This window comes from Palaemon carinicauda, chromosome 32 (genome assembly GCF_036898095.1).
Source record: "Palaemon carinicauda isolate YSFRI2023 chromosome 32, ASM3689809v2, whole genome shotgun sequence".
In the NCBI taxonomy this organism is placed as follows: domain Eukaryota; kingdom Metazoa; phylum Arthropoda; class Malacostraca; order Decapoda; family Palaemonidae; genus Palaemon; species Palaemon carinicauda.
Window position 1 is genome coordinate 15,543,925 of NC_090756.1, and position 14,602 is coordinate 15,558,526.

A 14,602-nucleotide genomic window follows, 5' to 3' on the forward strand; every position below is an offset into this window, starting at 1 on the left:
CCTCAACTTACAAGCTGAATTGGTTTAAAAAAGCGGCTTAAATTGAATTTTGTTAAATTTAGGCCTAGAATAGGCCTAACCTGAATCCCACACTTATGATTTCCAGCAGTAAATGTTAACAAATAGTCGGGTTTCAAATGAAATAGATGTCAGGTTATTACAAATGTCACTTTGCTTTTTGTATTAAATGATACAATATTGTTTTATGTATCTCTTTATCTTATCTTTATTAATTTTCAGTTGGAAGTTGAGAACCTTCTGTTTATAATATGTGGATGTGTATAAAAATAATTTTATTCCAATATACAAAGAAACAATAATAACAAGAATAGGACATATTAATGCTAGATGATTAATGCTAAATCTAGTGAAATTAGGGGTTTTCATCTTGAGAATCATAACTAAAGTTTTTTCATAATTTAGTTTGAAGATTTTAGAACACTTTTTTTTTTATAACAAATGTGGTCGTTAAGAACCCCACCCAACATTTTTTTTTTCATGTTGAGATCCAAAAGAAAACAACTGGAAGTTACGTTTAAACCCTGACTTTGAATCAAAACGACTCCCCACTTGCAATGTTTACATTCATTTACTTCTTAGAGGGATAAAGACAATGAATGTTAGACCAATGCATTTCTAAAGCAAAAAAAGATACAGTATACTTTGACCTTTGGCACAGTACTACGAGGTGTACACATATTTGTGGCTATTTTGGTATTGCTGTCCTATCACTTGCGATGCGTACGTCTGGCAAATATAGGATCTGGACAATTGCTTCATTCTTGACCTAACTATATGCAGTCATAAAACTACTGTTAATAGAATCCTTAGCAGTATGAAAAGTCATCTCATTTTCTTGCTCTACATTCCCCAAAGCGACCTCAGGTTCGCCGACATTTACAAGACCAGCGATGTCTTGATCTGTATTCTTCTGCGTCTGTTCTGAGACCGTTCTAGTTGGTTTCGTCATAAACAGGCTTTCATAATTCGAGCTCTGTTCCAGAACTGAATTCATCAGGGTGCAATTTTGTTCAGAGTTTTCCAAGCTTTGATGGCTATCTTCACTTACTTCTATGGTGGAATCTTGCAATCTAGAATTACTGTCTACATTTTCCTGAGCTTCTGAGGATTCATCCAAGGTTTTTGTAAGATTTTCTTTGCTACTGCTGAAAGAGTTCAAGCTTCCCTGATGTTCACAAACAGGTTCTGCAGAAGACATTTTGTTTAGCTTTCGTTTCAAATTTTCCACAACAGATTCTAGTCTTGATATGAGACTCCGTAGTTCTTTCTCTTCATCAACACCTTTGGGAAGGTTGTCTATTCTGGTATACTCTGAAGCACAATCCCCGGTATACCTGCCAAAGTTGAGTGGGTGATAATTAAAATTATCAACGACTGTTTTCTTCGAGTTCACCGTTATTTCGAACGACTTACAAGAAGCGCCTGGGATCTGCAAAAACTTTTCTCTGTCAAAGTTTCTCACATTCTCTTTTAAAATATCTAAATTAATAACAGCCTCAGAATCCTCACTGGTATCCAATTCTTCTGAATTTACTCCCTGTATCTTCAAGGGATGAAAAGGAGCCCAGTCAGGCATGGGACACACTCGACCATTGATGACCATACAATCGGGTGGGACCACGTTTCTCGTATCATATTCGTTTCCTATGGGGACATGCTGAGAAACAGACTCATTGGAGGTGCCTAAACTATCTTTGACACTAGTTTCTTTTGAACGATGAAGCCTTAAATTTCTAGGAGAATCATCATCTCTCTTTCTGGAAGTCCTGTCACCTCCATGAGAATTCATTGATGATTTATCATCCTTTCTTTGTAGATATCTGTTCTTTTCTGTACGTAATGTCCTCTTTTTACTACCGACAAAACTTTCTCTTTTGGCTTTGGAGTTGGTGTCGCCTTTCCTAATGGGCACTTGCTGGGAAATAGAATCAATGCAAGTGCCAAAACTATCTTCGTCACTTGTTTCTACAGAACGACAAGGCCTCAAATTTCTGGGAGAATCTTTTTCTCCCTTTCCAGAAGTACTGTCACCTCCATGTACATTTATCGATGCCTCATCACTCTTGCTTTGTACACGTCTATGCTTTCTTGAAAGCATTGTCCGCTTTTTACTACCGACATACCTTGCTTTCTTTATTGTGGAACTTTTGGTGTCACATTTCACATTTAAGTCAAGTTTGCTCTTTTTATCTGGCCATTCCACTCCGTTAATGTAAACAAAGTTTCGCCTGATGACAACCCGTGGAAGTTTTATCTCTTCTTTGCTTATATCCGAAAAACTAACTCCAACACTAGTCTTCGATCTACTTAATCCTGATGATGAACTTCCACTGCAGGACTTAGTGACTCTGGGGGAGGGAGGAGAGTTTGTGGGCCCTCCCTTCATGTTCTTAGTGCAAAGAAAATCTGGAGTAGAAGAACTTTCTGAAAGACTTGTCTTCGTCGCATTGCTGTCATCGATGGTAATCAAAGAAGGCACTCTCTTCAGCGTCAAAGATCGAACGACCTCCTCGATAGACTCTCTCGTGAACTTTGCCTTTCCGTCGACGCTACGTAAACTTTTGATGAGCACGCTATGGGCTCCCACTCCATGTATCAAGAGGTGGGAGCAGTGATCTTGATCCATAGCAAGCTGCAATTGAATATAATATGAGTAGTGTTTCATATACATTGTCAATCTTAACAAATAAATGATTGAATTCTTTTAAATGGATAATATCTCACAAGGAAGACTGACTAAAATGTAGTCACAATGCAAACAGTTTGAAACTTTAAAAGGGGGAAAAATAGAAATCGCCTAGAGTCACACATTCTACTTACGACTTAATTCATTCCATCATTCCTTGTGATTTTATTTGTCATGAAATAGTTCATTTTAATCTAATTTTTGATAACTGTAAACTTTGAATGATGCAGCGGACTAGAATTAAATTTCTTTGTAAATACTTGAATAAAGCCTAAATACATTTTCTTATTCCTTTTGCACAAGGAAAGAGTTACAGAATTTCCTTTATCATTATCACTATCTTCAAAAGTCAAGTTGCAATCGTAGCTGCAAAACAGAATGGTACGTACTCAGGGCTGCAATAAGGAAAGCATTGATGTACGTAAAAAAATTAGGAAATGAAGAAAATAAAAGTTTTAAAAATAATAAAACAAAATAGATGAACTAAGAATTGACACGGATGTGAACCTGCTAAAAATAATAAATTTGTAAGTACTGTAATTTGTATTTTTCCTAGTACACAAACCTGGAGCTATTTATAGGGGTATACTTTCGGTGTAGCTGAAAGACGAGCCATGATAATTTTAGAGAGGGATAACTACCCCATCCGCTAGTTAGCGGGTGGGGGGTGGGGTAGACTAGCTACCCCGCTCACTCACACCTCTCGGCTGAGTAACCGCTTTGCTTTATGGCAGGACTTCTCAGGGGACAGGGTGGCGGGCCAATTTGTAAAAATAGCTCCAGGTTTTTACACTAAGAAAAATACAAATTACTTACAAACTTGTTATTTGTTCCGGTGTATTTATAGGGATGACTTCCTCTTGGGAGGGAGGAAGGCCTCACAAACTGGCCTTGGTCATGATCAGGGGTCCTCTCTATTTCGATCTGTGATCGATAGTAGAAGGGAACCAACCACGCTAAAATCAAGTGCCAATATGAGTTAATGAACTGATAGCGGCCTGTAGAAGCTTGCGTGCGAGTGGAACTAACAGTGTGGCTTGTCTTTAACATAGGAACTCTAGTACAAAACCTATTGTTCTTAAGACTTACCCAATACCCTCCCTCAAAAAGGTATTGGGGACGTAACAAAGTATTATTCTATACTTAGGAGGCACAAGAGAAACGAGTCTTACCTGCAGCGAAGTAAGGTCAGCTATGCTGAGGCTTGCGGAGCTGTTTTCCCTAGAGGGGAGAAGGTGAAAGGAAGAAAGGAGCCACTCATTCTTACTCATTCACCCCAGACTAATCCGGGTAACCTCAGCCCTCAACCCTCTCCTACTTGTCCATCAAGGAGCCTGAGGTGTTTAGACCATTTGTTGTGCGACCACCACAAGACTGATGGAAAAGGTCTCATGTTCTTGTGGGTTACGTCTTTGTAAGTAGTGGGCCGTGAAGGTCGATTGATGCTTCCACATGCCCACTTACAGTATCTGCGCCAGAGTAGTTTCTTGAACGCCAGGGACGTAACAACGCCACTGACGTTACGAGCTCTGGGCCTTAGGATGGAGGAGAGTCTAGATTGAGAGCAAACTCAATAGTCTTCCAATCCCAGAGGGGAAGGAAATCCCTGAGATCCTCCTCTTGTCCTTCCCCGTGCTGGTCAACAGTGCCGACACACGGGGGGGGGGGGGGGAGCTGGTGTCGTTCTTTTAAGGTAACACCATAGACTCCACACTGGGTAAAACCCCCAGTTGATGGGTCTCCGATTACCGAATGAAGACACTTTATCCAAAATGGGCTGCACCCAGCACACTCGAATTTTGAGTCTAGCCAATCAACTCGGGGACGCCGCTGAGGATTACTTCTCCCCATCTCTTAGAGTAGGAGACATCAGAAGGTGGATCATACAACACACTAACTCTCTTGGTCAAAGTCCAAGTGAGTAGAAAAGGCCGTCTTCCATGTAAGGAGGCGATCTGCTGCCTGGCAAAAAGATTCATAGAGAGGGGCCTTCAGGGACTGAAGGACCCGAACCGCGTTCCCAGGAGGAGGTTAAGATCCGACGGGGGACAAGTTATCTCAAACTTTGTATAAGTAAAGGCATCGATGGGAGAGAATCCCCTTCCACATCAGACACAAAGGACCGAACACTTCGCCTGGAAGATCGATGGTGAAGAGTGTCTGAGGTGCCTGGACATCTTTTCCACAACTCGTTGCAAAAGGCCTCTCTGAGAGAGGTGGTGTAGGACCGTCCCAGGCGTGAAGTCGAAGCAAAGCTACAGCTTAGGGAAGTGTTAGCATATGGCTTCTTGGAAGATCGTGCCGTGGAGGATGATCCGTCGGAACTCCGTCAGGAGCTGCAGAAGGTTCGGGAACCATTCTGCGGGGTACCATAGCAAAGCTATTGGAGTCATTGATAAGATATCGCTTATCCTTACTTGGCTGAGGACTTTCTCACCAGACCGAACGGGGGAAAAAGCGTACATATCTTGGAATACATCTTGTTCAAGGGCCTGGTGAACGGTCGATTGGGAGCCTGAATTTCAGGGCCATTGCGAGCATGACCACAGTCGGGGGACCTCACAAAGTTAAGACTGTTGGATACAAGATGATTCAAAGACATTAGGTGCCCACTATCCGAGTGGTCTGTTCAGATAGTCTGCATGCACATTCCTGTACCAGGAATGATGCAAGCGGATGGGGGCACCTAGCTGTCCTCTGTCCATATGAGGCTTCCTACTGCTAGATGGTTCTCTAAGAGAGGTGAATGCTGGTACTTTTTTTAATCAGGCAAACGGATGAAGATGGAATGGTGCGGCATATGCGCCCCCCCCCCCCCTCTTTTTGATGTATTAAAGACAGCATCAGATCCAGAGGGGTGACAAGAAGATAGGCCTCTATGCAGAAGCTCTCGTCTGCCACCCACCATCTGCGGTTTGTCCAGCGGAAGGGGGGGGGGGGGGAAGATTGCATAGCAATAAACACATCTCGAGGTGATGTCGAGACGTTCAACTATTTGTACATTCTTGCAATGAAGGGGAGAAGCCTGTCCACCTTCCAACTGCCACCAATCTTGTGTGTTTAGCCGAATAATCCTGATACCCAACGGTAAACCAGTTAATCAGTACAGCTTATGTTATAAGAGCGAATCTCCATAGAGATCGCCTTCCCCACAGGAAACCGGACGGTAATTACTGAACGCATCCAACCAACCCCAAGAGGAGATTAAGATGTATCTTCAATCAATTGTTGGATGGATAGTAAGCATAAGTCTACTACGAAGTAATAGCACCGGACTGTGAGCATGACAAGCATACAGGCGTAGCTTTCTCGCTAGCGACAAAACTACCGTCAAATTCAGGCAAGGGGAGGTCGACCATAGAGATTTCAGAAAAAACTCTGGATCGCGGGAACCGAGAGATTCAGCGTGACGAGAACCGAGGGGTTCAGAATCTATTTGTGAATTCCTTTCTCACGACCCTAAGGAATGTGGTATCGAGAGCCCGCCGGAACTCAGTCGCTGATTCCTGATGGAATCTTCGGAATCGTGTTACGTGAACCCACCGGGATTCACAAGACCAGAACCCAAAGAAACTGTGTCATGGTTACCTGTAGGGAGACAGAAACCCCTAGGCAGCAGGCATCCCTCAGGGTTTTTGCGCGTGCGCGCCTACACTTGCGTGACAAGAGTCAGAAGACTCTGTCATAAGAGTAAAACTCTTGGTGACGATGGTCACGCGAGTAAAGTTGGCCGCGCGCACCGATATGGTCACGTGCGCGAGACGAGAGTTTGAAAACTCGGTCATAAGAGTAAAACTCTTGATGACAATTGACATGCGCGTAGTTTTGGTTGCGTGCACTGAGATGGTCACACGCGCGCGACAAGTTCAAAAACTGTCAAAAGAGTAAAACTCTTGCACGCACACCAAGATGGCCACGCGTGCGCGAACCGAGATGGTCACGCGCGCATAAAAGAGTTGTTCGTGCACGCTAAGCTGTTCGTGCACTTCAACATAGCACTGATTGCTCGCACCGTGTTGGTTGCGCGCGCGAGCTCTCCGGTTAGGAGAGAACTCTTTGTTACTATCACCCGAAGGTTCATGGTAGCATAAGTTGTTTGAGCGCGAACGCTCAACACAACTAGAGTCCGAAAACTCTCTGTCATATGAGTAAGACTCATAACGACTAGGGTCATGAGAACCCGATAGTTCAGCGTGTACTGTGTTGCGAGACCCCAAAGGGTCAGCATAATGAGGAACCGAAGTTCCTCTGTCACAAGACCCCGGATGGTCAGCGTGACTGATGGCTCAACGTTACCATCGTTACGAGAGCCCGAAGGTTCAGCGTGACTGAAACCAGAAAGTTTCGAGTCGCGTGAGCTCGAAGGATCAGCGCAACGGAGCCCAGAGGGACTCCTACTATCATGAGAACCCAAAGGATCAACATGACGAGAGCCCGAAGGCTCACGATCACGCCAGCCCACAGGGTGATCGTCACAAGACCCCGAAGGCTCAACGTGAGGAGAATCAGTGGGTTCAAAAAGACGTCTTCTCACAGCACGAGGAGGAGAACGTCCGGGATGGAGACGAGTTACAAACCCTTCCACCCTACGAACCTCCGGAGAGGAATGTTCAGCAAACTCCACCAGAAGGGGAGACTGATCCAGATCTAAAGACAACTCCTCCGCAGGGGAGGTTTGTTTTCACGAAGGAAAACGTAGCTTAAGATAAGGCTCTCGCTCTGCCCCTGGAGGAAAACCATAAGGGAAAGGGGGAACTGCCGATGCCCAGAGGCAGTCTTCTCTCGAGAACGAGGGACTCGTCCCCCCGAAGGGGAACCCTGCTTCGGAGAAAGCTCTGCCACCGCCCCTGGTGGATCAGCAAAGTTCTACAAGTTTTCTCTCAAGAACGAGAGGAAAGTTCTCTTGAAGGAGATTGCCTAAGACAAGCTTTCTCCCAGCTCTATGGGAAAAGAGCGTAGGCGTAATAATCTCTCTCGCGAACGGGAGAGAAGTCATCCCGAAGGAGGACATCGCCCAAGACAAGCTTTCTCCCAGCTCTATGGGAAAAAAGCGTAGGCATAATAATCTCTATCTCGCGAACGAGAGAGAAGTCCTCCAAAAGGAGAGCTTCGCCCAAGACAAGCTTTCTCCCAGCTCTATGCAAAAAAGGCGTACAGAACTGTAATAATCTCTCGATCGAAGGAGGAACAAGCCTTAAACTTGCTTTTCCCCAGTTCAAGGGGAAGAAGCACAGTCCTCGGCGACAAGATAGCAGAAGCAAAACTCTTCGAGCTGTCTGTAATTCTTCCTGAAAGGGGGAACGTTGCTGAACAGCTGAAGTGGGGAAGCTCTCCCTCGTAAAGGAAGGTTCTCCAACCCCTGGAGGCGAACCTCCTAGCAGCAAACTATGCTTCCCATCAACAAGCTTTGTTCAAGTTGAAGGTTGACAACGAGTGCCACCTCGTAACATGGGCAGCTAACGAGCTAACACGAGGCGCAGAATAGTGAAAAGGGGGCCGAAACCATCGACCTTGTGTTCTACGTTGCTGCTATCTGTAGAAAAGAAAATAAAAGTGATTAAATACAACTGATGCTCCGCTCCACAACATGAACTATTGGGGAATAAGTCACCTTCCTTGTAAGATAATTCCTCGAAAGGGAGCTGGACTGTTATAAACTTTAACTCAAGTAATGAAACAAACACACGGGAGAGTTGAGGACCTGCCGACCACCAACACAGAGGAGGGCGGCTAGGAAGGGGAGTAGTATCAACATAATGACAACTCCCTTACGGCGGAGGCCGCCGGATACGTTGTCAACAGTAATCAAAGTTACAAGTATCTAACAACATAAAAGTATATTTCCATTCATACATATATACACGCATATATATGTATAAGATAAATGAAAACACACAAGAGAAAAAAAAATGACAGAAAAACAATCAAGGCAAGTATTTGCGGGAGAGAACGGCAGCATGTCTGTTCTCTACCGAGCCAAAAAGTAAAGTGGTTACTCAGCCGAGAGGTGTGAGTGAGCGGGGTACCCAGTCTACCCCCCCCCCCTCCACCCACTAACTAGCGGATGGGGTAGTTATCCCTCACTAAAATTATCATGGCTCGTCTTTCAGCTACGCCGAAAGTATACCCTATTACTAGTGGAAGGTTTGTATCTTCGCCGGAACAAAAGTTTGTTGGGAACATCATTGAAAATTTTGGCCACCGACACTATAAGACTTCAAGAATTAACTGCATGCACAATATTACATGATTAATGGTAAAACTGTGGAAGAATAATAGAATTAAAACACTTCCTCAAGACAGACAAGGCTAGAATACTTGAAGTCTCAATATATATATAACAATTTCTTCAAAAATTGTATTTTTCCTGACATACATACCACGAACTACTCTCTCTTAGGATATCTGGGAGCTTCAGCTCTCCCACGACCAGAAATTCTCCCCCCCCCCAAATAGGCCCACCACCCTTCCAGTATGACCGCCTCTGTTGACCCACAACGTACCTAGAAGGATACCTCAGGATCACGCATACCAAGGACGGCTTAAGTGACGCCATTTCAGTCTGAAGAAAACTACCGATCTCGACTCCTACCGAGGGGGGCTTTCATGGGGAAGGCAGGGTGGGCAGTAACTAAACTATCACACTATAATAAAAAATGAATAATAAACAGTTTCTATTATTCACAATCATGCCTAGCAAAGATAAACAAAACTACTTACTGAAAAAAATAAAATAAAAACGCCTTCGCCCAAGTCATTCATTACTGTCCTAACCTAGCTAAAAAAAAAGTAAACAAACAACCTCAATTATACTAACAGTCTTTCTCACTACAATCATTACATTAACTACCCTCCCCCTCCCTCCCTCCCTCTTGATCTTCTCCCCCCCCAACAGGTTCCTCCCATGCCTTCCTCACTCCCTCCATTTCATTCCCCATAATTCACTATTTTATCTTATTTTTCTTCTTGTTTTATTTAGTTTATATATGAAGGACCTATTTCAATGTTAATGCTCTTAAAATATTTTAATAGTTTAATTTCCTCACAGGGCTATTTTTCCCTATTGGAGCCCTTGGAAATTTAGTATTCTGCTTTTCCAACTAGCTTAGCTAGTAATAATAATAATAATAATAATAATAATAATAATAATAATAATAGTAAGCAACCACAGGTCAACATTCAGTAGATAAGATTGATGACATGAAAGTAATATCAGTGCATAGACAAATAGTTTGTCTTTCAAGTCCAAACGAAGTCGAAAGTAAAGGTCCAAGAACACTACCATGAGGAACACCAGGGATTTTATTCTTGTGATCACTATGACTATCAACAGTTATGCTTTGCAATCTATTAGTAGAAAATTCAATAATACTGAAAAATTCCCAAACAATTCTCAATTGCTTCAATTAAAAAAAAAAATTGCCAATAGCAATACTAAAGTCAAAATCAATTGTTTAAATTTCCCGACTCATTAAAAGATCCAAGGTTCCTCCACCTTGGTCGTTTCAACAAAAGGTAGGACAGAAAAAAGATAAAAACAGAGGGTCGAAGTCAAAGCAAAGGTTGCACTACCATTTAGGTGGGTGGGGCTTACTCTTCCCCAGACAGCCAGCATTGTCTACCTCATTTAAAAACTCAATGGTCATCCCAGCTTCACCAAAGGTATTCTCATATTAATAGGTTTGTATTACGTATAGAAACAAACTTTATTCAAATTGACATTTAATATTCAAGAGCGAGATGGAAGTTACCTTTATTACTTTCATTATTATTATTATTATTACTTGCTAAGCTACAACCTTAGTTGGAAAAGCAGGATGCTATAAGCCCAGAGGCTCCAACAGGGAAAACAGCCCAGTGAGGAGAGGAAACAAGCAAAAATAAAATATTTTAAGAATAACACCCTTAAAATAAATATCTCCTATATAAATTATAAAAACACTAACAAAACAAGAGGGAGAGAAATAAGATAGAATAGTATGCCAGAGTGTACCCTCAAGCAAGAAAACTCTAACCAAAGACAGTGGAAGACCATGGTACAGAGGCCATGGCACTACCCAAGACTAGAGAACAAAGGTTTGATTTTGGAGTGTCCTTCTCCTAGAAAAGCTGCTTACCATAGCCAATATCTCCCTTCTACCCTTACCAAGAAGAAAGTGGCCACTGAACAATTACAGTGCTGTAACCCCTTTGCTAAAGATGAATTGTTTGATGATCTCAGTGTTGTCATGTGTACAAGGACAGAGGAGAATATGTAAATAATAGACCAGACTATTCGTTGTGTATGTGTAGGCAAATGGAAAATGAACCGTACCCAATGAGAAGGGTCCAATGTAGTACTGTCTGGCTAGTCAAAAGACCCTATAACTCTCTAGTGGTAGTATCTCAACAGGTGGCTGGTGCCCTGGCCAACCTACTACCTTGGGAGCAAGACTCTCTTTGACACGATTATCTCAGTTTGAGAGAATGTTGCAGATACTTGCATCAATGTAATTAGTAGAATGAGATTAAAACTGGTGATTAAAGTTTGGGAAAAAACCCTACTTAAACAAGACCCAATTGGTTGTCGAGTCTTGGAGTTAATTGCAGGACATGATAATGTAGTTCATAGCCGTCATGGGCAGATACAATACTTTTAAAAGGATATGTTATAAAAGACAAAAATATCTTTCACCTAAGTGTGAGCAGCAAGACGAGATTCGTTTACGGTATTGTTTGGTCAAACCTGTCATCACTTCACTGTCGTCAGCATTTTGAAAGTAAACGAGCCTCGACGAAGAGTACCTGCAGTGATAAGAGGACTCCTGTTTTGACCAATATGTCATCTTAATTGGTGGAGTCAGCATATTTTGAGAAACCGAGCTTGAAGGAAATCCTTGTTTATGAAATATGGGTAAGGAAATCCTTGTTTATGAAATATGGGTGGACACGTGCCGCCCTTTTGTTACGACTTAACACGTGGTCTAGATTGCATCAGAAATTTCTTCTAGAAGCTTCCATGGCGTGATCGAAGTGGCCGTTTTTGAGGAAGCCAATAGAGACGCAGAATTGTTTAAAAAAGACCTTCTATGGAAATGACCACCGCACACTGTAATTAACTACACCCATACATGGGTATATAAACTTCAAGAAGAGATAGGACAGGACATAAGACAAGAGAGGAACTATGTCCGAAGCAGATTAGAAACAAGTCCTAACGAGATAAGAAGCAGAGAAGACCAGAAGTCTGATAGAGCCAGATTCTAACCTTCCCTTCAGACAACAAATGCCTATCTCCATAATCTTGTTATGGCTGAGAGGAAGAGACAAACTGAAGCAGCCGGCCCTTCCTGCTTGTGACGAGAAGTAGCCAACACTGCCTGCAGCCCGCCTTAGTTCAACACTATCATCAAATTCTTGGAGAAGACCACTGATGTCCCATCTTGATGCCACCCTTTCTGTGACGTCTTCGAATCCGGTCATCGTGCCAGTTTCATTTGAAGTTTAGCCGCCCTCCTGCAACGTTCTCAAGCCTGAAGTCTCCGTACTAGTATCGTCTCAGCAGCTGCAGAAAACTATTCCTTAAGTATTACTGACTAACTGTTCCCCTTTTCTATTGATGTTTTGATTGATTTAATTTGTCAGTTAAAGTAAACGAATTAGTAACATTAATTTTCTTTATGTAAGTTTGTGAATAAACGTGTTGTATTTTTTTACGAGTTTCTTTTTATATTCATTTCCCATATTTCAATGGTGGTTGTTGGAAACATTATTAAAAGAACCTGTAATGATTTCAAGATCATATCAATAGCATCAAAGTTAAACGGGGTGAAGGAGTTATTGTATATCACTCCATCAATCATTTATAACTTTTGAAGACTTCATTAACACTCGTTTATAGGAACTAAATAGTTGATAATGACAATTGATTGATTGACTTTTTCTTCTGACATCCTGACGTCGAAGGTCATTAATGGTGATAGTGTTTGTTATATATAAAAAATCAATGTAAATTAAATTTAAAACCATAAGAGCAAAGATGCCGTTATAAAAGTTTAAATACCTTTCAGAAGACCTGCTTCTGAAATAAATCTAAAAATACTGCTACCATAGTACAACACACCCTGCCAAAGAATCTTGGCAAGGATGAACTGGCATCCTCACCTTGAGCCTCAAACAGATATCTATTTCTTTGGGTGCTATATGTGGGGGGCATTCGGTCAACAAATGCCTCACTTTCAGGGGTACCGAACAGTCATCGCAATATGGCTGGTGTGCACCAGTCACCCAAAACTCATGTGTCAACCCAGTGTGACCAATGTAGGCATAATAATCTCTATCTCGCGAACGAGAGAGAAGTCCTCCAAAAGGAGAGCTTCGCCCAAGACAAGCTTTCTCCCAGCTCTATGCAAAAAAGGCGTACAGAACTGTAATAATCTCTCGATCGAAGGAGGAACAAGCCTTAAACTTGCTTTTCCCCAGTTCAAGGGGAAGAAGCACAGTCCTCGGCGACAAGATAGCAGAAGCAAAACTCTTCGAGCTGTCTGTAATTCTTCCTGAAAGGGGGAACGTTGCTGAACAGCTGAAGTGGGGAAGCTCTCCCTCGTAAAGGAAGGTTCTCCAACCCCTGGAGGCGAACCTCCTAGCAGCAAACTATGCTTCCCATCAACAAGCTTTGTTCAAGTTGAAGGTTGACAACGAGTGCCACCTCGTAACATGGGCAGCTAACGAGCTAACACGAGGCGCAGAATAGTGAACAGGGGGGCCGAAACCATCGACCTTGTGTTCTACGTTGCTGCTATCTGTAGAAAAGAAAATAAAAGTGATTAAATACAACTGATGCTCCGCTCCACAACATGAACTATTGGGGAATAAGTCACCTTCCTTGTAAGATAATTCCTCGAAAGGGAGCTGGACTGTTATAAACTTTAACTCAAGTAATGAAACAAACACACGGGAGAGTTGAGGACCTGCCGACCACCAACACAGAGGAGGGCGGCTAGGAAGGGGAGTAGTATCAACATAATGACAACTCCCTTACGGCGGAGGCCGCCGGATACGTTGTCAACAGTAATCAAAGTTACAAGTATCTAACAACATAAAAGTATATTTCCATTCATACATATATACACGCATATATATGTATAAGATAAATGAAAACACACAAGAGAAAAAAAAATGACAGAAAAACAATCAAGGCAAGTATTTGCGGGAGAGAACGGCAGCATGTCTGTTCTCTACCGAGCCAAAAAGTAAAGTGGTTACTCAGCCGAGAGGTGTGAGTGAGCGGGGTACCCAGTCTACCCCCCCCCCTCCACCCACTAACTAGCGGATGGGGTAGTTATCCCTCACTAAAATTATCATGGCTCGTCTTTCAGCTACGCCGAAAGTATACCCTATTACTAGTGGAAGGTTTGTATCTTCGCCGGAACAAAAGTTTGTTGGGAACATCATTGAAAATTTTGGCCACCGACACTATAAGACTTCAAGAATTAACTGCATGCACAATATTACATGATTAATGGTAAAACTGTGGAAGAATAATAGAATTAAAACACTTCCTCAAGACAGACAAGGCTAGAATACTTGAAGTCTCAATATATATATAACAATTTCTTCAAAAATTGTATTTTTCCTGACATACATACCACGAACTACTCTCTCTTAGGATATCTGGGAGCTTCAGCTCTCCCACGACCAGAAATTCTCCCCCCCCCCAAATAGGCCCACCACCCTTCCAGTATGACCGCCTCTGTTGACCCACAACGTACCTAGAAGGATACCTCAGGATCACGCATACCAAGGACGGCTTAAGTGACGCCATTTCAGTCTGAAGAAAACTACCGATCTCGACTCCTACCGAGGGGGGCTTTCATGGGGAAGGCAGGGTGGGCAGTAACTAAACTATCACACTAT

At 42.7% G+C, this 14,602-nt stretch overlaps 1 protein-coding gene across 1 annotated transcript in view; it reads right to left on the minus strand.

Moving 5' to 3' along the window:
• Positions 1-14,602, minus strand: part of LOC137625275 (uncharacterized) — a 149,726-nt gene continuing 135,124 nt past the window's right edge. The window contains exon 14 of the mRNA XM_068356075.1: positions 1-2,653. Within this exon, the coding sequence (XP_068212176.1) occupies positions 788-2,653 (1,866 nt within the window). The 3' untranslated portion in view covers positions 1-787. The remainder of the gene's footprint in view (positions 2,654-14,602) is intronic.